The sequence below is a fragment of the Cygnus olor genome, chromosome 4 (assembly GCF_009769625.2).
Source record: "Cygnus olor isolate bCygOlo1 chromosome 4, bCygOlo1.pri.v2, whole genome shotgun sequence".
In the NCBI taxonomy this organism is placed as follows: domain Eukaryota; kingdom Metazoa; phylum Chordata; class Aves; order Anseriformes; family Anatidae; genus Cygnus; species Cygnus olor.
This window is the reverse complement of record NC_049172.1, coordinates 15566628-15591409: the sequence shown is the minus strand read 5'-3', so window position 1 is coordinate 15591409 and position 24782 is coordinate 15566628. Positions and strand designations below refer to the sequence as shown.

The window sequence follows — 24782 nt, the reverse complement described above, 5'->3', positions numbered from 1 at the left end:
TATATTTGGTGTATAAGTCAGGATCTAATTTGATATTAGAGCCAACTTTTATTACTGTAATTCATCATCCTCAACAGCGTGTAGATTGCGTTCTGAAAAGCTGTGCTTGCTACCTTCTTAAATGTATTTAAAGGGTGTGACTGTTGGCAGTAGATGCGGTTTAGGATGGGATGCAGAGGGCATTGGTAACGTAAAGACATACAGAGAATTGAGCTGAATATAAGGAAATCTCTGTAACAGAATAGCTTGCCGTGCAAAGTAGCTTATTCCTTTGGTATGGGGCACTTTTGTCCTTGTTCTATGAAATTGAAAGAGTGCTATGGTAAAGAAATCACAGATGGGCAAGTGCTGTTAATCACAAGCTTTATTAATTGCCTCCTCAACCTCCTTTCCTTGTCTCCTGCTCCACAATCTGGATGCTGCTGCTGGGCAGTGAGGCTGCCTGAAGCAAGCTGGAGCTCTCCAGACCACTTCATGATGTTTTTGGTTACTTGTTGAAAGATCTTGAACTCCTTCACACCTACTTAAATGGTTTAGTAAACCATCTTTCTTTGTTAGCGTTACAGTAGCTTTTCCTTAAACACAATCAGTTGAGTTACAAAACGAAATAACTTACTCACAGATTTATAATTCTTTAGGAATTTCCTCACTTGTGTCTTCTGTAACGGTACCTTCTAGTTTACATTTCTGGTCATTTGTGGGTGCTCACATTCTGTGGTTGATTTGTTTTCTCTCTCCTGTTGGTATTCACTTTGACTGCCAGGCAAGGACTTCAGCATTGCTCTGCTTCCCTCAAAAAAAGCTGTTCTGTTCCCTTTTGCTCCGCATGACGTTCAAGTTCCTCATTCTGCTTTTTATGTTTCCATGTGTCTGCGTAACATGTGCAGTATCATTCTCACTCCTACATCTGTTACCAAGCATCTTCCCTCTGTCTAATTGATTTTCTTTGGAGCATAACATTTTTTTGGAAACAGCTGACTGACGGGTTCTAAGAGTTTCTCTAAAACCAGAAAATGTTCTGCCTGCATTTGCTCTCTGGTCTTTGTCTTCATCATGCACAACGTCCAGAGAGAAGTGCTCTGAGATGGTTCAGGTGGCAGACTTCTCCGGGTGGAGTCCTCCTGCAGGTGTCATTGCTCTGGAGCAGGGTGGCGTTACCATTCGTTAACACGATGTATTATAATCTGTATAATCTGTCGCAGGCACCTGCCTCTTGATTCTGAATTTGCTTGCCACTGGGCAGGACTGCACCCTCTGTGGCTTTAGTTCTCATGCAGCAGTCCTTGCTGCAGGGTATGTATGTACAGCACCCTTTTAGCAGCCTTTCAGCCTCTTGCAGTAATCTGCCATTTACAGCTTTATTGAGTCCTCTTTCTTCAAAGGAAAATGCACCCCATACATTCATGTACAGTAGAAATAAGTGTTCCGATGGCTTTTTAGTGCTGAGTTTTATGTATGGGAAAGGGTTGGTTTTACAAAAGAAGCGTAGTTCTTCTGTCTGCTGAATGATTTATTAGGCACGTTCGTTCAGTAAGCTGAGGTTTGAACCTTTGTGGAAACTGAACTTTGAAGCATAACTGGGTGAAGTTGTGACTTCTGTTTGAATTCACGCTGTGCCCTCCCTTTTAAGTGAGCTAATGCAAATTGACAGAAATAAGGATTTCCTGGGAAAAGAGGGGAACATTAGTAGGAGAAAAAAAGCGCTATTTAGTTTGCAGAGAACTTAATTAGTGACTGAAATGATAAAGATACTGAACTCCCGCTCAGTGGTCCTTGGAGGAAAAAAAAAGAAGTATTTGGGGAGGAGGGAATACTTTATGTTTGCCTCTTTCAAAGTTGCTTGTTCCTTTAAAGAAGGAGTACGTGAATATTAGGATATTAGAATATGTAGAAATAAATCTGGTTTTGGTTTTGCCCTACAATTCCAAGATACGTTGTGCCTGTGTGTGTACATACACTGTAAATGCCCATATTCAACTAGTAAAGGAAACTGGATCTAATTGAAAGAACCCAACAAAACAGCCCACTCTTCAGCCTTCTTTGAAAGCCAACTTTGGTCTGCCCTACAACAAACTCTGCGAGTGACGACAGCGTTGTGTTTGCGTCGAGGCAGGCAGTAGATGCCGGGAATGTGCAGCAAAACATTCTGGATAATCTCGATTCCTTCTTGCAGCAGGTTTTCGAATGTATGGCAGAGGAGGATGTGTGGAGATCCTTGCGTCTCTTGCTGCTACTGTAGAAATCTTTGCTTGTAGCACTGGTTAAAGGTTTTGGGTGTTTTGCATGATGTGCTTTTCCTCTCTCCTTTAAACCAATGAACACGTGACTGTTGTTCTGTGTAGCCATAAAGAAAATTTCAGTGATGATAATAGCTCCTGGTAGATTTCTAATCATAAAATATATGGGATTTCTTTTTATTACAGTGATCTTAAAATTACCAATGTTACCGTGGCTTTGAGGGGAGAAAAATGAGGGCAGAAGACTCTTGGGAGGCTGCAATTTTTATACCATGTGCATATTTCAATTGCTCTGCTGTCTTCATGTCAGCGTGCCTGTCCCCGCAAGTCAAAAGGACACACGTGGCTGAATGTGTACTGCTTTTTTCCCCCCAAGTTTCTCTCCAGTGGATTCTCTTTCATTCTTCCTCTTGCCTCTGTGCCCTGTCCCTCTCCTTGCTTTGTCCAGCACCGCTGTCGGTCCTGCAGAGGACAAGGCTTTCGAAGCTGAGTCACTTCCGCAACTGTTGGCTGCTCTGGGAATTAGTTTGTGTTTTTGAGTGTGCAGACAGAGCTCCAGTAGTATCCAGTGAACGCAACTCTGGTTTGCTTTGTTTATTTTGAGGGTTTTCCAGGAGATGAAAGTGTATTAAATGACCGTGCTGTAAGTCAGACAAGGGAATTTATTTCGTGTGCAAGCATAGCAAACAGATGATGACTTCTGGTTACGGGATGGTGTTCTGGATGCTTGCCTCTTTCTCGTGTTAGGAATTGTGCTTACTTCGGAGAAAGGCTGCATCCCGCTGGGTAAAGAGCCGGAACACCAGTGCCACCTACCCGGGTGGGGTTGCAGAAGACTTCAGCGTTGTAGCACAACGCCTCCCCTTCGCTCATCCTGAGAGCCAGAGGTGGAGAGACGCAGAGGGGTGTAGATGCCTGCCTCTCTCAGGAAACTGTCCACGGCCACTGAACACCTCGGGGGATTTGGCACCAAGTGCCCTGCTGCAGGGCACGCAAGTGTCTGAGGGCAGAACGAAATGCCAGCCCCGTGGGGCCAGTCCCCTGCCCCCAGTTTCCCCGCTGAGCCTCTGCCTCCCTGAGGGCTGGGCTGCCTAGGAATAATGGCAAGAGCTTGTCTTCAGCTCTGTTCTGCTGCAACAGCATCCAACTTAGGCTAGGCGAACCCTGAATTTGCTTGATTTCACTGCCTAAAATGTGTATGCATAGAAAGGGAAAAAAAAAAAAGTAGTTTAAAAATGTGGAAGTGTACATGTTATGACAGCTTGCAACACTGGGTGTTGATGGTTGGGACAAGCAAAAGCAAAAACATTCCTTAAGGCTACCCTAAGTAACTTTTTCCTTACTGGATGTGAATCATCTGATAAACTTCTTTTAACATGTAGAGTCTTGCATATTGTGTTTTTTAAGAACCCCTGATAAGATTATGACATTTTAATCTGCCTCTTCTCATACCATCCTGTGTGAAACACTAATCTACGAAGACAGTTAATTTTCCAAGAAGGGGAAGCCAGATTTTTGTTCTCAATCTTTATCCATTAACAGGATAGAGAGAGATTTAAAATCTCCTTAAAATACCTATTTCACAGTCAGAAAGCAGTATTTTCTCCTTTGGTAGAAGGAGGCACTATTTCAAATCAGTTATAAAAACCAGTGGTCACTATAGCCCTTGGAGAATTTATTCATGTTGAAAAGCATGCGGGAAGCTTGACTTACTCCATGTTGTAGCAAAGATAAAAGGTAGGATGGGGAAGGACAGATACTAGTACTTCATTGAAGAAATGGGGTGTGGCATTTTCTCTGGCTTTATATTTACCCCTTTTCTAGACATCTGAAGAAGCATTTCTTTTTGGAATAACCTGTGCTGTTTTGCAATCATTGCCAATTCCACGTGCTGGAAAATCAGGTTTTAAATCCCCCAGGTCTGTGCTGGATTATTTTTAGACGAGGAAACTTTTAGATGCATGTTTGCTGGTGGCTTTTTTTTAAGCATGGCTTTCAGCGCTTAAAGAAATGGTGTTTGAAACTAAACTTCTTCCTTCCTTTTTCTTCCAGAAGGCCCCTTGCCCTTGTGTTTTGTAACTGTTAACCTTGGCTTGTTTTTGTTTTTTTTTTTTGGATCTCCTTGCCTGCGTGTCACCAGGAGGTGGGAACAAAGCCCCACACCTGCAGGGTGAAGCCTCTGGAAGGAAAGCTGCGTTTCGGAAGCAGTCCTGTTCCGGAGCGAGCAGGAGCACCTCGGGGAACATGGCAGGGGTGGTTTTGCACAGAAAAGCTGTGAGCCCAGCTGGTGCCTTGGCAGAGTCCGGTACTTATTCCTGAAGGTGCTCCACGGAGCTTTTCTACGTACAGTTTCCTACAGTAGAGTGTATAAGTAATAAACACCACGTATCTTGTACCTGGAGGAACGACCCTGTGTCTATGAAATTGTTAACTGATTCTTCTTTTAAAACAAAGAAACAAAACCAGCAACAAAACCCTGGGCTTGGAATTACTTTCTAACCCCTGCCTTGCATTTTGGGAGAGCAGGTGTGTTGCGCAAGGAGTTGGCAGCTCTTAACTCTTGCCCAGACGGACTGCTTCGATTTCCTTAGTGATCTTGGTGGAGTTTGTGTTTCCATACGAGGGAAGAGAATTATGCTATTTACAGCTTAATGTTTAGGAAAGTTATTTTTGTTAGGCGGCAGCGCTCTCTAGAAGCATGTTGCTTTTCTTAGTGTTCAGAATAATACAGCGACGGTGGCTGAAGAATTTACACAAAGGGACATTTTTCTGGGTGAGAGCTATCAGCTTGTGCGCTTCCAGTCTCTGCTGGCTTTTAACTCTTCCACTGCATTGAATGACCTTCAAATACCGATTAATGTTGAGTTGTAACTCAGTATTGCACTGTCTTAGAGCACTTCCAGCACCACGTCTCATTTCAAGCCATTAGCCTGCTCTGCTCAAGGGGTCTCATGGTCATCTTCATGGAAAGTGGTCGGGTGGGAGAACAGCATTTCCAAAACTGCCTGTAGCTCTTGCAGAGCTGGCCTCTGAAGTTTCTCATCTTGCCCCAGAGCCCAGCAGAAATGCTCATAGCACACGCAGCATCTGACCACGGGACTGAAGCTCCTCGCTGTCTTTCTCAGTCATAGGCTGGTGGTTGTTTTATCTGTCTTTAGACCTGCTGCATGCTGGAACATCAAAGGAGTGTAAGGTTGTGAAATACTTGCTTCCTGAATTCTGATGGTGGATTTGATACCTCCAAACAAGTGAACGATGTGACGGGCTTATTTTAATGAGTGGAATCAGACTGGAAAATAATTGACTTTTTGGTATTATAAGAGCTGAAGAAAGTAATGCCTGGCTCGCACACCTTCTGTCTTCAGAACAGAAATGTTGTGACTACTCAGTTTTATAAATAGAAATGCTCGAATTACATCTTGTCAGTGCAGATTTCGAGCATGTATGATTCAATTTACCTGCTCTCCTTCTGCTGCTGTGATTGTCACAGAGAATAAGCTTTTACATGCTGAAACTATTGATTTGCTTTCCAAAAAGTAGCTTAAGCTTTTATTTTAATTTCTATGTTGACATCTTGGCTATTGGAAACTAACATGCTCCTACTCTGATGTGTCTATTCTTAGCAGCATGTTACAATTTGAAGCCCATTGTTATTGTTTGAAGGCCTGAAATGCTTGCTTTTCTGGAATTTAGCTCTCTCCTTCCAGTGTTTCTGTGCCTTGGAGTTGAAAAAGAGGCGTGGCGGGAGAAAGGAGACAAGGAGGCACAGAAGGAAAACGTGGGGACTTCTCTGATAAATTCGCTCCTTGGCCTGTGGCAATGAGTCTCTGCCTCAGTTTCCCTATGTCTAACAAGACGCTAATGATGCCTACTTCAAAGATACTTTGTGAGGATTAATTAATGCCTGCAAAGGCCTTTGAAGATGAAGAAGCAGGATTTCAAATATGGAAAGTTTCCATGCCCCAGGTAAATGTTCTGTGTGCTGACTTGAGTTCGGCTTTTTCCAAATCTGTCGAGTTCCTCCAAATATTTTGAGGGGCTTACTTCAGCTGGGCCCTGGTGGTGGATGCTTTTGGAGACATCGAGTCTTGTAGCTATACATGCAAAATTTAGTTGCTTGGACGTTCCGTGAGGAAAGAAAGATGATATCCCTTGGCCTCAGCAATATGTACAGGCCAGAAGAATACAGGCGGCAGGTTTATCCTGAAAAAGGTGCCACTGCAGCATTTTCTAATTATTTTTCTCCAGGACAAGCTTCTGCCCTTTCCAATGTTTGATAAAACAGTCTGCTGATGAGCCCTGTATGAAATGATTTAAGGTAATTGCAGCACTGTGTTCTTGAGCCGACAGGTAGCCCGAAACAGATGGGAGGAGCAATGCTGTCTTTACTTTCCATGGAAGTTGAATACTTGTGGTATTTTAAAAATAAGATGTTAATTACTTGAAAAACGTGTCAGTTCTGTATGCTACGCGTGATCAGGTGTGCGAGGGGGGGGAAAAAAGAGTTTTCGGATTGTTCTGTGTCTTCTCCAGGGTGGTGTTTCCTCTTCTCCTTCTTCCATTTTGCCAGTGACGTAGTGATTGCATGTTTTATAAGCACTGGGCTAGCTTAAGGTGCTCTAGTGAAGTGTCAGTGAATTAGGGGATAACGTGGTCTGGACTTTTTCACCCGAGAGGAATTTGGAGACGACGTTGGAGCACTGTCAGTATTTCAGAGCTTCAGGATGTGGTACTGCAGCAAAACAGATATGTTGGCAGCCTGGATAGAGGCAGGATTTGGGCCTCCATCTGCATCCACTGGACTTGGGGCAGGGCTTTTGCTTGTCAGTTTGAACCATCTTGGACACAACAGTAGGTAAGAATTTGACATTAGTGGTAAGAACAAGCTGTGAAGCCTTAAGTTTTCTGCATAAGGATGCTAACTTTTCTGTTTTAATTCAGGTTTCCATGGAGATGCAGCAGAGCTTGTAGAAATAGGTAAAAAGCTCCAGCGAAAGACTCGAGTGCACAAATCCCTTGGGTATGACGCGGTGTAAGCCAGGTCAGCCAGAGTGCTTCCAGCAGGACGGTGAAGGTTTAAGTGGCTCCTTTACCCCAGTTAAAAAGAAATGAACCAGGAGGTTAGGCTGGTTTTTTAACTGCTTGGATTTTAAAAGATTTGCCAATGCTGTGTTTGAGGCTGGAGTGGGCTGTGAGGCAGGGTGTGAAGTGTGGTGCAAGTAGGATGCCTGAGAATATTCTTTTCTTCTGGAAGCATCATCCTGCAAACCTACAACAGACCAGGCAGCAGGATCCGCCTCATTAAAAACCCTCCCTGTCAGCAGATGGCTAGATAAAATTACAGCTTTGGAGGAAATGTTGTGTTCTTGCTCGTAAGCACGTTGTGACGTCTTTGTGAGGCCAAGCAGCATGTGGGCTTCTGACAGTGGGAAGCGCTCCTTGCGGCTCAGAGGTGCGGCTTCCTCGGCAGGCTTCGAGACTCGTCCTGGCACAGTGAGTCAATGGCTTTGAACAGGTTTCCTGATTTAGTGCTAGGTTGAGCTGCATCTGGCACTGCTGTAGCTGCACTTACCTATAAAAATAGAAGGGCATAATTTGCTCGAAATGTTGGACGTGGGAGTAAAAGCAGCAAAACGTCCTCGGATTTGGAAGAAATTCTTGAGAAGTCGGCGCTTTCAGGAAGACTAGAAATTGGTGGTGACAAATACTGGGTCTGATGCAACATTTCCCCATTTCGTGACCTTTTTATGCCCAAGGATCCTCAGTGGGGTATTTGTGAGAGTTTTCTGTTCCTTTTCACAACTTCATTAATGCAATGTACGTTTTTGAAACTGAAGGAGAGTTCAGAAAGTCTAAATAGGGAAAGGTGGCTGCAACCTGCCAGCTCGGGGTGTTTTTAAGTTCTCAGGAGAACGGGTTCATGGATGCAGCTGATTCTGTTATGACAAACATGTCATACTTGACCAAACCTTGTATTACTGCTTGTATTATTGGTCACCAGACAACTTTCAGAAGTTAACTTTTCTAGTTTATGCCCGAGGACGTGGGGAAATAGATGTGGAACAGGAGGACTTTCTAAATCTGCCATAGGTAATGGATTAACATAATAGGAAGAATGAAAAGATACTTTTTTTTTTTAAGGCATTTACATCTCAGTGTTGGGAATCATAATGCAGGAAGAAGATGCTGCTGTGTGCTGGATTTGGGGAATAAGCAGGATTACTCAATAAGGGAGCCTTTTGAAGGGGTATTCAACTGATGGTGTTAAGACATAAATAAATGAGGATGGTTTTGATTAAAGAACAGGAGAGCTACCGATCTAATAAGTTGAAACCGTGTTTGCAGCACCATTTACAACTAGACTGCCCATGAGCAAACTCGTCTGTGAGTGGTTTGGATCAGGAAAGCTGTGCTGGGCTGTTGTGTCCCTGAACTCTGTAATAAGGAGCGTGTGACTGCGTGTGCAGATAACTGGCTTCACATATGTCCAACTGCACAAATGCATGGAATTCTGATAATGTATTGCCAAAATTGCAGATATTTCCATAGCACGGGATCGCTAGCAGCCTGCATTTATCCTAATTACTTTTCCTTTGGGATGCCTGCCTGCCTTTCGCATGAGACCATTTCCTGCTGTCTTAGGTTGGCTGTGCTGAATTAGAAAAGCAGGGATCCGAAAGGTAAAGGAGCCAAAGGTTGATACACGAATACAAGGTGGCTTATCTGGGGGAGTTGATGAGATCAAGCATTGTGTATCCTCTCAGAGATTTTTGCCAGCTTGTGGAAAGAAAACACCTGGATATGGGAAGGGGATAGCAGAGATGAAGCGATACCTTTTTCTGACTTGTGTTTTCTCTGCTGCCTCGACCATAGAAGATCTCTGCTGACTGTTCACCTGACCGGCGATGACTTGGTTTGTTATCTCGTAAGCTCATGGTCTGGGGTGTGAATTCTTACGCAGAGTTTGCTCAAAATAGACTGGGCTATTTAGGGAGTTCCCTCACCATGCTTTCCCTTGTGCTTGGTTCTCAAACCCTCACTCCTTCTGCTGGCTTAACCTCTGATAACATCCAAACAAACAGTTTCTTGGTTGAGTTACAAAGTAACTTTCTTCTAGCTACTGCTTTGTATTTTCCCCTACTGTCTCCTCCCCAAACAAAGGTTTTCAGCTGAAGCTGGAAGTGGGGTACTGCTCTCGATAATCTGAATCCCTCCGGTAAGTGTTCCCTCTGTCTGGATGGAGCTTTCCTCACCACACTCGGGGAGCTCCATGCACCCAGTAGTAGTCTCTGTAATGAGGCTGTGGATCTTGCCTCGGGCAGTGACACCAGACCAGTTACAGCAGTTAAGTTCTTCAGTCTTCATCTCTTTATAAAATGACAGCGTTGTGGAAGAGAAGCTGATGTATGTTAGGTTTTGAAACAGGGAGAGGGAAGGAGGGCTTAAGTTTTAAGAATTAGGGAATCTGTGTACATCGAGGGGGAAGGGAGTTTCTTATTTTCCTTTCTGTTTTATGATGATTGATGAATGGATGACCTGAGCTTTGGAGCGGTGGCAAGTCTTTGGGAACCTTTGGTTTGAATTTCATGCAAGTATCAGGACTTGAATTCCCTTGTTGTCATATTATGGTGCAGAGAGCAAAATCTTCTGAGCAGGTCAGGAAGTGCCGTGCTTGTCTTTATCTTGTGCTGTTTTTTCTTCTGCTTACACTGACACACATGGGAAGATAACAATACCAGTCACTCTTGGTCTTCAGTTGCTGTGGATATTGCTTTGTGCCAGCCCTGTTCTGCAGACATACACCAAGGCAATTGCCAGATGTTCCAAGTTGTATTTTTATTCCCTTGTTGGCATTGTGGCTATGTGTTCCCGAGGAGGAAAACGCTGCATCTCTAAGCAGTCAGTTAAAAGTGTTCTCTATTTTTTTTCATGTATATATTTTTTATTTCAACAGGTGCTCTTTCTTCTGAGTGAGTTTGAGCGTGGCCTGGCAACAAATGCAGGTGGCTGGGGGGGGTGGGAGGGGAAGGGAACTCCCTGAGCCGCAGTAGCTTCTCACTCCCACTGGGAGGCAATTATTTTATTTAAGATTTGAATCTGGTATCCTTGCTTAGGGTGTAATGCAAATGACTGGGTGCACGTTAGAAGTGTCGCGTAGCAGAAGAGATGGGAGCCATACGCATCCTCTTCTAATTCTGGATCTTAGCTGCTTTTTGCAGCTGACTGCATTAGATACTCCTTGGTGTTACTCTAATGTGCGTATGAATGGGCACGGCCTGTTCAGCTCTACCATCCCACGGTCCCCTTTAGTCCAGCAAAGAGCTTCTTTATGAGGCTTAGGAAGCAGGATGACCCTGAGAGCCTGTGGGATGGGGGCGGATGCTGCTGCTGCATTGTGCCAAGGGAGAGTAATACCCAGGGATGTTCCTGCAAAGATGATGTTACTTGCCTAAAAGAAATGGAAAACTCATATATCTCCAGTTTCTGCATGTTTTCTTCTCCCCCTACTCTTGTTTTAAGCTTAGATTTAACCAAACTGTGGACATTTTTGTCGTATGTTTGGTGTATGATGTATTCTCGATCACCTGTTGTCTTCTGGAAAGAAAAAACGTTGTTGCCTTCTTTGGTGTGCATTGCATCTCTGCCAGAGCTGTTGGCGTGTAGGATTGTAGAAACAAGCGATCTCCTTTGTTAGTTTTCTGTTCATGGCTGTAGTGTGGTGTGGTGGGGAAACTGAAATGCCAGAAACAAGTTTGTTGCAGTGCTTCTGTGTAACAAGGTGGCTAGGCTAGAATTGCCTTAAAGGTGAGCTACAACCCTTGCACGTTCAGACGTGTGGTGAGCCTGAGAGCGTCCTTACCCTTCACCAACAAAAATTTCTGTTCTGTCCTATGGAGAGCTGGGGAAAAAATGGCAAACTTGGTTAAAGAAATGAGAACTGGTCAGTGCTTGTAATGAAAATTCAGCTGCCTGGATTTCACCTCTTTGCACTTCCTTTCGTTGGAATCAAGAGATCAATTTTCTTTTTCCAACCCTTTTTTTCCTCAGCCCATACACTGAAACATTCACAAGTATTGGCTCATTTGACACTTCTTCAAATATTTACTTTTGCACGTCATGTTTCTGACTTGCTAGGGGCTAACCTGCTATCCAGGCTCACTGCCATCATTTGAAATGTAGGTATCCAAACTTTTTTCTTGAGTCAGTCCATGTTTTTCAAACAAAATTATAGGCAGGAAAATGATCTATATGAAAGTTGTAAAAGTTGCCATCTGTATTTTTTGACAGACTAAAAGGTCTGTGTGCTGTGAAACGAGGGGAGAATGATGTAGAAAGTTTGTGGACAATGTGGAATTATATCAGAATTCAGCTAAAGCATTTGCATATTTTTGAGCAACAGTGTCTTGAAAACAGTTTCTAAACAATACCAGATACTTGGAAAGTGTATTTTATGTTGGCATTTTAAGCCCCTAACCCCCTTTAGATGTGGATGTTTTGATCTAATACACTGCTGGTGAATTGAGGTAGCAAAGATACTATTCTGAATCAGCTGGGCCTGCAGAAAATATGCTTTTGTAAATAACAGCAGCTTAATTCATAGTAACTACTTAACGCACCATACATGATTTGAAAAGATGAGGGTCTGAACAGGCTCCTGAAGGTGGACGTTGGGTTTATCTATTATTTGCTATCTTTTATTACCATGAGAAGATTCATGACTGTTTAGAATAAAGAAGGTTTCTGTTTGGCTGGGCTGCTATCCTTTATGTGTGGCTGTACAACTTCTGGGGAAGGAAATAGTTCTGGTCACATCTTGCCTAGGATCCTGCTTGCTGAGGGGATGAAGGGAGGCTGAGCATTCCGAAATGTCCAGCTGGCTTAATGGTAAGGTGAAGAGATGAGAAGGCAGGGTAGCAGAGAAGAATATATTTTATTTTATTTTAAAAGTCAAAGCACCTGTTACTTTTGCATCCCAGTTTTTGTTAAATATCCTTTTGGACATGAAAATATGGGAGTGGAAGAAGTGTTTTTGATGCTAATCCAGTGCTTGCGCGCGACTTCTTGCCTCCTCCCTTTCTGTAAGTTCTCTAAATATTTCCTCTCCCTTTCACAGCGGCAGTCGCTCTTCCAAAACCTTCAAACCAAAGAAGAATATTCCAGAGGGTTCTCACCAGTACGAGCTGCTCAAACATGCCGAGGCCACGCTTGGAAGTGGTAACCTCCGGATGGCTGTTATGCTCCCAGAGGGTGAAGACTTAAATGAATGGGTTGCAGTTAACAGTAAGTCAGCTAACAGTTTTTTTGTGAGGGGGTGTTAAATGTGGGCTGACACTTGTGGGAAAACAACTGTGTGCTCCTTTCTAGTGGGGTGGGCTCCTTTGTCGTATATGCACCACTCTGTGCTGTGCTGAAGTGGGAAGAGGTGAATGTCATATCATTTAGTGCTGGCAGATACAGAATGGCTCACTGAGACAAAACTCCTTAAGTTCCCCGTGCCAAAAACATGTTCCTGTTAACAAAATAATTCTTATTCTGAGTGGTTAAAATCTGAGTGCTTGATTGCAAACAAGTGCTGAGGTAGAAATGCCACTGCTGTTTTTAGAAAAGAGCCCGTCAGTGCCATCTTAATATGTTTAAGCTAGCTCTTTTGCAGCTAGGATGGTTACTCAACAGTACAGGCAAGCCTCTGCATGCGAAGCGTAGTACCTTAATTTAGGTAAGCGTGAGGACCAGGTCTAAAAGATATTAAGATGTGAGTCATGTGTCGCTTGTCTTTCCTTTTGCTCATTACAAACCCAGAGATAATCTTTGCAATGTTCCTAAAGTTAGTCCTTTCCTTTTGTTTCTACCAAGTAATGAGCCCTTGCTCTGGTAAGTCTCTGATTTTGTTTGTTTAACTTCTCTAAAGCTGTTTTTCCTAGCTCTCTTTTTTTATGCTAGGCTAGGCCAAACAACGATGCCCAAATTCTGATTGCTTGACCATATTTCTTCCTCCCTCTCCTTGCAGCATGATTTGCTGCCTTCCTTCTACCCTTAGAGAATGGATTAACCCAAACTCTATCATGCTCTGTAGCCATGCAGGATTTTGGCTGCCACAAACTCGGTGCCTTGTCTCGGTATTTCCTTGTCTTTTGTGTCTTTGACTTGGCCTGCAAGTAGAGTATTGATTGTGCACTGCAGAGCAGTATAGGTTATGCTTAGGATAAATGTCTTCTAATTGCTTGTTTTCAGTACTTCTATTTCTTTTTGCTCTTTGACATGTTTGGGAAGTGAACTGTCATACTGACACCATTCTTTATACAAGTTTGTTCATGCTGCATTGCAAAACTGTCTAGAAAAGGAGCCAGCCCGTTTTTATGAGTAAGCATTACTAGCAGTGCTTGATATATTGCTTGCATCCTTCCCTTTTGGTGGTTCCCCCACTCCATGTCTCCTCTTTTTTTCAGCTCCCAAATGATATAACCACTAAATTAGCTGGCTGGCAAAACACAGTGAAACGTTTGACAAGACTGGCTCATGGTAACAGCTGCATTTTGTAACGAAATGGTCTTTTTTCATGCCTCCTTGCAGCAAAGTGAGGTTTTAGTGGTTTTTTTTTTTGTTTGTTTCTTTTTTAAAAGTGAGAAGCTCAATAGATGCTCCCTTGATTTACAACATCTGTCTACCACACCTCGTACCACTTAATGGTAGCTGTGAGCCTCCTCTATTGATCAAAAAACAAATAAATGATGTAAATGACTTAATGTCATTGGTTTTGCCCTTCATAACAGTAAGAGCAGAGGAAGAATGTACTCTGCTCTGCCAGTTCTTGCTCGACTCTTATCCTTGCTGGTGTCTTCTGGTAATGAGTTGACTTACATGTAAATTTTTGAAGTATATTTTCAAAATAAAAAATGAAAAGGTGAGAAGTGTGTGATGAGTTTATTTTCAGTTTCATGTACAGTTTTTGATGAGTTCACAAGTCCAATTCATCCTTATCTTTGTAGTAATAAAAACTTACACCAGACAATGTGTGCTTCAAGTAGAAAAACATGTGCGAAAAGTAACCTAAACCCTTAAAACTTAACCATGAGTAAAAAGAGGAAATGAAAATGTGCAAAGGCACTGTACTGCTTTACAGATGTTGGAAAGGAGGATCTTGCATTTTTCTTGTTTGTCAGGCACTGCTGGCTGTGGTGGCTGGGTGGTGTGTCTCATGGCCTTCTGAGACTTGCAAGTGTGGGATTCACAATAATCAGTCATCTTGTCAAAGTCTGTGTGGGTTTTTTGAACATGCTTGCCTCGAAGCAAACACTGGGCTGTGGTTTCTACTGGGAGCAGGGAATGGAAACTTAATTAGCTGTTCTTGTGTACACTTACGAAACAAGGGCTGCATATACCCACTTCTTGCTGCCTTTGCAGTGTTAAGTGCCTCCCCCCTGCCCACCCAAACAAGCTTTGCAGCCCTTCTTGTCCTCTCTAACTTTATCAACCCTTCCCAAAGTTGTCTTGCCATTTTCTGCTGGTGCTTTGTAAGGGAGAAAAACGTTTTTTGTTGCTGGAGGTGAACTGCGCTAGGTGCATGCCATACCAGTTTTTGTCTGCTTCCCTTTTTAGATACCTGGGAAGTTGTGTGACACAGCTGTAGCTTGGATCTTGCATCTGCTGAGCAGTAGCTGTAATTTGCTGCCAGGATGTGCATGTAATCTTTGTTTATACTTCTGAATATTCAGTGAGGATAGTTACAGTATTTAACCCTCCTATTCCCTTAGCCATCAGTTACTTTAATAGTATACTATATTTTCTATTGCTTACATTGAGGATGTCAACCTCCATTGCATTACAGTGTAATTGTAATTCTCTCCAGACGTAAGCAAAGAGCACCAATTTGGTCTGGCTACAAAGTAATGAACTGACTTTTCTTTGGCATGGTAGCAGGCTGAGAGGAGCGTGTTGTTGTTGGTCATTCCATGGGGTCCTGCAGATTGGTTGTATGAGTGTTCACTGTTCACTGTTGGAACTGATGACTCTAAAAAGGTCAATTTTGAAGCGAAGACAAACACATTTGTTTAACTACAGCAGAGGTCGGTCTCAGAAAAACACTCCCATTTGTTCAGAATGAAGAGCTTTGTCACCTCAGCACTAAATTGGATAGCGCATGTCTATTTAATGATATAAGGGGTTTTAGCTGAGTATTCCTGAAATCTGTCTCAATAAAGGAATGGTCTGTCACTGATGCCTTGAGTTGTGGGTATCACGCAGGTAACACTTAAATAAAGTAAGTCTTACGTTGTGCTGATCTCAGACAGACTACGTACTGGTTTCTCGTGAGGACTAGCCTCGCATGATGACAAAATTCGAGCTGTAAAAGCTCCTGTTGTCAGAGATGGGAGGCCTGATGCTCCTAGCAGGAGAAATGGTAGAGTGTGGACTGGGCACCGGGACATTAAATCTATTTTTACTTTGTATATGGCTGAATTGCTGAATTTCATGCACGCATATGATGAAAATATGGGATAGATGAGTAAGGACACCAAAGCTACTCCCACAAGTCTTAAGTTCTTGTATTCTTGTATTGCTTGGGTTCATCCAGAAGCACAAGTTACAGTAGTCGTTGCCGGATAAGGAAGGTAGGAGTATTGAGTAAAATGTTACACTGGAACCATGTTATGCTCTTAGTGGTAAGAATTTAACCCTGCCTAATTGAAATTTTGCTTCCTGCTGCTTAATATAAGTCCCCTTTCAATTGTAACCCATGATATCCATTGTCTGAAAGTTACTTTGAAAAGATAAACTTGCATATTGATACCTTGGGAATGTGCTGCGCTCCCCAGTAGGTGCAAGGGGGACTAGGCATTGAAAGTGGATTTTATAAATTGATCACAGTGACCATGGTTGCTAAAAACTGAACCTGCTCTTAGGTTATTGAAGAAGAGCCTTGCTTTCAAAGAGTTCTAAGTGCTTGAGCATCCATTTAAAGTAGTTAGAGCAATGGAAATAGTTAGATGTGTTAACTTTGGGTCTTTTATTTATTTCAGTGATTCAGCAGTAAACTGCTTAAAAAAAATGGCTAAGAACATTTATCCCAAACTTGCAACCAAACTTAAGGAATAACTCCCCAAAAGAAATATCCAAGGATATTTTGTAAAAGAGGAAACATTTTGGACAAAATATGAACTGGTGGTGATTAATTAATAACCAAAGGAACAGAAGTCACATGACTATATGCCTTGTCTAACTCCCACCTCCCTTCCCATTTATTGTTTGAACACAGCATAAATATTCTTTGGAAAGATAGTCTTTTGGATGCAAAGCTTGGGGGACCTCAGCTAATATCTAACAGTTCTCTCTGCTTTGAAAGTTTACACTGGAATTCTTTTTTTTTTTTTTTTTTACAGCCTTGCCAGTAGAATTTGGGGTTCTAATGAAATGCACCAAACATTTAGAAAAATAAGTAACAGCTTTCTTTTACCTTTTTTTTCTCAAATTAAAGTTTTGCTACAGTGAATGGTTATGTAGTTCTTGCTAGAGGGTAGTCTAGAAAGTTGTTGGTTGCATTCTGCATCTCCTTTATAACATATCTTAAAAAGCAATAACAATGAGGTTTTATCATGAAAAATATTCCAGGTCCCTCATTAGCAGCACGCGTTTTAGTTTAGGCTGTAGGAAGCTTGTGTTGCAGTTAAACTGCAGAGTGATAATGGATGGTTTAAATGCTTTACAGCCGTTGACTTCTTCAACCAGATCAATATGCTTTATGGAACCATCACGGACTTCTGCACGGAGGAGAGTTGCCCGGTGATGTCTGCTGGCCCAAAGTAAGATTATTTTTACTCATTGTTGCGTGTGTGCATAATTTTTGAGATGCTTTTGCGTTTGAAAGAGACTAACTCACCTGAGTGCCAAAGAAAAGATAACCTCTGTGGGCGGAAGGGATGTCTTCTCTTGTTACCTGTGGGGGAAAAAGCCTTGGCCCTTCATAAGGGATAGGGGAATGGAAAGGTACTCTCTATTTTTTTATTTTTATTTAGTCTGGGAGGTAGCCTGACTATCAAAACTGTTTTCTCTTTTTTTGTTCTGAAATGTTAATGAGGACTTTTAAAATGAAGACTGGAAGCTTTTATCTGTCAACATTCGATTAAGATTTAGCAAAATCTTTCTTTTAGGTGTTTGACTAGGTACTGCAGAAAGAAACTTGGCTGTAGGTTTGAGTACTCTGAGTTAGAATCCCCTACGCTGTCACTCAGTTAAGTTTCACTTCCTTGATTGTTGCTTACGCTTTTGTACAGATACCCAACGTGATGTTTGTGCTTGCTCTCTCTCCGTCTGCTTCATGTCCTCCAAAAAGGAAAATAACTGCATTTCTGAGCAAGTGGAGAGGGAAGGCACTGCTTCCTTTTTACCTTAAAATCTTAAATAAACAGCAAAGGAAACCGATCCGCTCTTCACTTTTTCCTCCTTTCTAATGACATTTGTTGTTAATTTCTGAAGCCAGTAACTGCCAGCCAGTGAGGTGGGGAGCCGAGGTCGAGCAAAGTGGTGCTGCTGGGAGGGAGAGCTGGTGAGGCGGGAGGGTACGAGCTCTGCAGGGCGAAAGCAGCCAGACTGACTGAGAAAAGGGTTGGTGCTACGTTGTTAAACTAACAATGGATGCTGCTGAATGCCAAAACCAGTGTGGGCAGGCAGACCTGCTGCTGCAAAGCGGGGAAGGGGGGTGAAAATACAAAAGAAATAAAGTTTACTATTATACAAAAGATCTTTGGAATAGGCTTGTGCAATAACATAGCCCATTGTCTGCTTTGTGCTTTGGCATGCAGAACAGGCCCTTGGTTATTAAATAAGAGCATGAAAATATTTGTTTGCTTTGTTTGTCTGAATGACAAGCGGTTACTTGGGGACGGAGGTTAATTATTAAAGGCTTAGCTTTCTGGTTGCCAGTCTAAACAATTTATTTCTCTCCAAAAACACCGATAACCATTGACGGAAATTGATGTAGTACTCAAGTAGTTATGAAGCAGGGTAGGAGAGAGTTGCTAGAGGCCAAGAAAAGCATTCTGCCAACTTTTTAATTAGGTGACCTTGTCCCTAGGATTTGCAGAGCATTCCCCGAACTCTGCAGGCCCCACCTGTGCTCAGGGATGGGGTTTGTGAAAGAGGGTCAGAAATGTGCCTGTGTTTGAGGGGCCAGGGCCAGGCAGGCACAGGAACAGGTGATTTGTTTGGCTGGCGGTGACTGGCAGCAGAGCATGTATTGTGGTTCTGGTCTGAGTGAGCGTGGCCTTTCTTTAAGTTAAAGGTGACCTGCAAAATATTTTTAGGGAAGTACTGGTAGAAAACCTATTAGAGCAACAGCTCTGATATTTACAGTTGTTGTTTTTTCTTATCTCTGTTTCCTGTTATCTTCTGGCTTAAGCTGTACTAGTTGAGGAGGCATTGAGTCGTATGAGCTCTTTAGTGCTTCTAGGGTGAAGGTTGCTGTCTGCTTACATGCATGGCTGAGCCGCCACCGTTACTGCATACTCCTCTCTTTCAGATAAAAGAGTGTGAGTTAGCTGAAACAATTTGTATAAGGTCATTTGAAACAAGTTAGGCAGCAGTAGCATGAGTAGCTGGGGAGAACTAAAACCAGCAAGCACGCTGTGGCTTTACAGTCTGATTTCCTTTTATTTATTAATTTTCTGTGCAGGTTAAGTCATGTAAGTTACTTGCAAGCTAGTATAATTACATCCACACTTGGGGTTTTCTCTTTATTTTAATAACTCAGAGTTTGGAGTGCCTTGGTATTGTACAGACACAGGGCTACATGTTCCCAGTGGAAAAACATTTATGGCCCCTATATTAAAAAAGGGTTGTAAGCTGCTGATGCATACATAGGTAGCTGTTTGGAACTCATAGTGGCTCAGTCACAATTTTTGTAGCACAACTGACAAGCCTGAAGCAGACTATGGAAAAACAGACAACTCACCTGGGTTTGTGTGTGGGCTTTGTGTGTTTATTTTTGATGTTGGGGTGGTTTCCTTCTCTCAAGGGCTACCTTCAGTGATAAGCAAATGCCTGGGGCTAGGTAGGTACCGCCTGGGTCCTCTGGTTTTTCTTGGTAGTGATCTTGACCAGGAAGCCTTGGCTGAGGCAAGTCAATTTTTGGGACCCACCAAAGCTTCCTGGTCTGAATGGGTGGGAGTTGGGGAGCTGAACGCTGATTTTAGGTTGGGAATGATAAAATCCAACTGAAATCCAGTTTGGCCATTCTGTTAACATGAGGCATGTGTGCTGTGAGATCACTTACATTTATTTTGGACTCGTCTTTGCTGGAAGGACTGCTGAATTAGTCTAACAGGGCATTAGTACCTTGAGTTAGTTAAGGATTGGCATAAACATCAAGAACAGATCTCTTTCCTGCTGCACAGCTCATTGTCTAATAATTTGAGAAAATTATCTGATTTCTTCCAAAATATATGCTTTCTCATAGTAATATTCCATTCTTTTCATGTCTGCAAAGAGAAGCCATTTTTTACCCAAATAAACCCTAGCTGGTTTTCACTTCCTTACTGTTCATGTATCAGTTTAGTCACCGTCAATGCAACGGGCATGATAACACGTTAAGAACATGTGTAAAAGTAATATGTTTATTGACCAGTATGGGATGACGGGAGTTTTCTTTATTTTCCTCCATGGTTTTACAACCATGCCTTAAATAAGAACACAAAGGAAGGACGTGTCTGCTGCATTTTTCAAAAATGGATGTCTGAACTGAGGCTCTCAAATCCATATTTAGGCATTTGAGTGAGTGAACTAAGCTCACTGTTTGTGGTGGTGAGACCCTTTTGATTTTCGTGAGACTTCAGGTCCGCAGTGCTTCTAAGTTTAGATGTCAAATATGTGTAGTGTGACACTTGGAAGTGGACAGCCTCCCATAAATCCTACACGGGTGTAATACACTGTAGTTGAATGTTCATGTGCTATCTTCCATCCAGTGTGTCCGTAGCAGTAAATAAAGAAATAACCAGTTAATCAGGTCCTTGAAATACCCTGCATCTCTCAGCAATGTCTGTCCTTTTGCCTTGTTTTGGCACTCCACTTTGCACCTGTATTCCTTGATGACTGAGACACAAAACAGAATATGGCACTTTCCAGCTCTCTGATTTAATAGAATTTTACTGAGATTTAGAAATGATAAGTCCAAATATATGTCCCAGAGTCTTTTAAAAGACGTTACTGAGCCACGGTATCTTATTGGTCTTGGAAAAGGTGACAGCTTTAATTTTACTTTAAACCTTTTTTTCTCCAAGCCAAGTACTCTTAATTGGCTGATAGAGAAGCTGGTCCTATAAATGCTTATAGTTAGAGATGGTTTCTAGTGTGAGAAGCACAATTGGGTTATCTATTTATAGATGGCAAATAACTTGCATTTATTAGTATTAGAAAAATTTCTCAGTCATTAGGGTTTCCTAGGTTTTCCCCTGCACTTGCTAATGTGAACTCTGTATTTCTTGCTCTTTCATACGTTGTTTTGTCCATAAAACCTATACTGTATTGTAAAAAATTCTTTAAATTTATTTCCCCTACAGGAGCCCCTTATCACAATAAAATCAGCTTGTATCTATCATCAGAGCTGTAGGTGTTTGCTCAAAAACTTGAGTTAGGGAGTTAAGGTGTCTTTTTTTTTTACCTCTCGTATCCTGTAGCTGTTGAAATAATTCCATAATGTGTGGATTTTTTTTGGTTGATTTTGGTTTTATGTTTAAGAATTCTTTTTTTTTTTTTCCTCTTTTGCTAAAATTCTTGAGTTTTTTGGTTTTTTTTTGGTGATGTTTTTAAGGTTGTCAGAAGAACTCATTTTCCCCTCCCTTGCTGACCCCAAGCCCTTTGACAGTGTAGGGACAACCATGAACATTACATACCGACTGTGTGGAGTCTGGGGAGTTTGACTTCATTTTTGTCAAGGCACATCTTTTATGTTTCTTAAGAGCTGTGTTATTTAAAGGTAATTCTACGGCGCTCCTTTCTCTAAAAAATGCAGAACTAATGCATAGTCTTGGGAGGAGGAGCTGTCTTGGGGATATATGCTATTTGGATGAGATTTAGCATGTAATTTAGATTTTTTCTTCTTATTCTATTTGCCTCTAGATTGAATCTGGCACCTTAGCTAAGGGCTGGCATTTGTCCTATGTTAATACCACTTAAATCTCAGTGTTTGGGTAATACTGGGTGGTGAGGAATACCGATTTTGTTCATGCTAGAAATACTGTGGTCTATTCACTGCATATGGAATTTCCTTGTGTATTTTGAGAGATGATTTCAAAATGCTTTCAGACCTTCTGATTTCTTACCATTCTAAAAATAGGGTCCTTTTATAGCATTGTTAGCTGCACACTCGGAATCGCTCATAAAATTTGTTTGTTGTGAAAATGTTCCTCCGGTTACTGTTCTGACAAAACTAAACATGTTAAACAGAATTTGAAGCCAAATGGATCAGATACGGTTAAGCCTTGTGTGAAATGATGTGTATGATCTTTAAAATAGAGAACTTTCCCAAATGTCCTCACAATATTAATTGCAGATAGCAAGAGAAAGTTCAGATGGTGCTGTTTGCAGCCCAAACAGTGTGGTATGCTACCGCTGTACTGAAAACCTAACAGCTGAGCATGTTTTCCTTCATGAAAAGAAGAAACATTAGCTGTTAATAACATCTCTTCAAATTCTTCTCAAGAGAACTGGGATAGAACTTGTATATGTGGTGGGTATGTTTCCTGTAAAAGCACGAGTGAGCTGACAGTACTACCCTTGTGGTTGTTTTTTAATAAGAGGAGTGGTTGGTGCAGCTAGTCTGAGCCATTATTCATTCATTTCTTTGGGAGGATTTCAGAGCTGCAGAGCTCAGCAGTCGTCTTCATTTCTGGCTGGGCAGCAGGCTTGCCCCGCAGATAGCCACTCTGCAGCAATGCTCTTTGGCCACTTGGCTGAGCAAGGCTGGACGATCTAAAACAGACGTGGGGAATTATGCTGCTTTTAGATCTAAGAGATGGCTACGCGTGGCTGTGCTGATGAGGGGAAAAGAAAAAACAACAACAAAAAAAACCTGCTCAGATATTAACAGATTGGTCGGGAATACTGAGATGTATGCATTTGTACTCAGCAAGAAACAGAAAGGAACACTGTGGTTCACTTGAAAGCTGGTATTGTCAGACTCCCAGTGTTAAACACAGGTTGTTTTTGTGTTGTCGTCTTTTTTTTTCCTTTCTTTCTTTCTTTCTTTCTTTCTTTCTTTCTTTCTTTCTTTCTTTCTTTCTTTCTTTCTTTCTTTCTTTCTTCTAGCTATATCTTCCCATGGTAAGCTGTTTTCTCTTCTGTCTGGGCTTGTGTGCATTGTGTACCCCAAGCCAGCCAAAAAAATCTGTTCTGTTCTAATTTCATGAGGACTTATTTCTGGTTGTGCATGCAAATGGATGCTGTTTAATACAGCTTTCCATGGCTTTATAATTGGTCAGGTTAAAGTGGCAACTGTGAAATGAATGAAGCTGCAATCTACTCCTTATGTGCCATGTAAAAGATGTCAATGCCATTAGCCCTATGAATAGAAAAGGATGAAGAGTGCATGTTTTATTGCTCTATAGTGACATCAGGGCTTTGTTGAAGGTGTGATGTCACCTTATTTACAGATAGCAAAACTAAGCTAAAAGACTGCAGCTATCCAGTGAGTCGGTGGTAGAGCTGGAAACTGAGACTTTGTGCATCTTGGGCTAGTTCAGTGTGCAGCATGGTAATACTAGACCATCCGATACGAACATAAAGATGACTATTTAATCTAGAAGCTTTCTTCTAACTGTTGGATGAAATGCACTTCGCACCAGCTTCTGTTTTTTTAATAGTATTCCTTGGCATTAACTTACCTCTGAATCTCTTCCATGCCTTTAATCCAATCATAATTTGGGATCTCTGGCAAAAACCAATGTAGTTCGGTCTTCAGTTCTGCAAAACCTTTAAGTCTGTTTTCAGGTGGAAAGAAATTGAAAAAACTTTTGGGGTGGCTTTGGCAGCTGATATAACTGTTAAGCAGTGTCACTTGCTTTGCGGTTCTCTGCAGGCAGAGGTGAAGAACAAACAGCTACCAGGGCCGACTGCATGAAACACCCTTTGAAATCAGTTGGCTGCCCTCACTTTTTTGAGCCCTGAAGCTTAGCTTTTTCTCGGGAGAATATAATGTAAATTTTTTATGTTTCATTCCAAGAGCTTGTAATTTATTTTGTTTATTATGGGGAGGCTCCGTACTGAGCAGTTGCAGATGACGTTGGGAGCATTTGGACCTTTGTTTCAAGGAAGGGCTGTGGGAGGGTGTGGGAGTATGGGGAGTGGTGCAGGAAGAGCCACCTTCTAGGCCTTGTTATGAATGATTCACTTGTGTTAAGAAATGTCTTGCTGTCATCCCACCCCAGGTACGAGTACCACTGGGCAGATGGGACAAACATAAAGAAGCCAATCAAGTGCTCTGCACCAAAGTACATAGATTACCTGATGACTTGGGTCCAGGATCAGCTGGATGATGAAACGCTATTTCCTTCTAAAATAGGTAATGTAAATAAAGTAAAATTGAACAATGTGTTTGGATTACAGTTGTACAGGAATATTCAAGTCTTGTAGCATTGTAAGGTCTCCTAAATGACTATCCTGGAGTAGGACAACAAGTAAGATAACATTATATATAGAAAGACACTTGGATCTGTTAAGATAAACTTCATGTGGTAGTACATGAGCTCTGATCCATGTGTTAATATTTTTAGTAAATATCTAACAATTATGAATGCAGGAAGCTTTGTTTCTACTTAACTGTCTTTTTTGATCAAATCTGATTTTTTTTTTTTTTTTTTTTTAGTTTTGAAAGGTGAGTTGTTTCCTTAAAAATATGTAGGAGGTTCTCTAAACCTTATAACCAATAAATTGGAGCAAACTAGCAGATTTTTGATAAAGGAAAGACACTAGGTCCTCATGGTGAACTTCTAGACCTTACTTCCAAGGAAGCTGAACTGCATCTTTCATCCTAATTGCATGATTTTTCTTCTTTTCAAATGAAGATGGAAGACATATTTTTAAGAGGGTTTCTTGCAGAAATGGAGGAGGAAAATAACGAACAACCACTGTTCCTGAAATGAAAAGGAGAAGAAAATCCTGCTGGAGGCACGGAGGACAATTTGTTCTAAAGCTCCAAACAGGCAGTTTTCCAATACACTACTACTCATAGGGCTATGAACCATTGTAGAAAAAGGAAGGGAGATCTCTTAATTGCTTGTATTTTGTCCATAGCTTCTGAGGCATTTGACACATTTTCAGTAAGCCTATTCAGAGTAACAGGGCCACCTGTCAGAATCAAGTGGCATTTGTTTTTACTTATGTTAAGCAGATATGCAAAGAAGATTGGTTAGTTTGAGAAGAGTGATCTAAATCTTTCCTGCTCGGTAGATGTGAACATAGTATCTTCATATACTGTGACACTTGTTTTAGTGTTTCAGGGTAGAGTTCAGAGCTGGGGTAGAAGTCTTGTTACTAAAAGGAGTGATATTAAATACTTAC

The 24782-nt window shown here is 41.8% G+C and overlaps 1 protein-coding gene across 2 annotated transcripts in view; it reads left to right on the top strand.

Annotated features, from left to right (window-relative positions):
• MOB1B (MOB kinase activator 1B) overlaps positions 1-24782 on the top strand; it is a 41504-nt gene that overhangs the window by 8586 nt on the left and 8136 nt on the right. For both annotated transcript variants that reach the window (XM_040556793.1, XM_040556794.1), the window contains exons 2-4: positions 12352-12518; positions 16942-17035; positions 23651-23784. In XM_040556793.1, coding sequence (XP_040412727.1) covers positions 12352-12518; positions 16942-17035; positions 23651-23784 — 395 coding nt within the window. The remainder of the gene's footprint in view (positions 1-12351; positions 12519-16941; positions 17036-23650; positions 23785-24782) is intronic.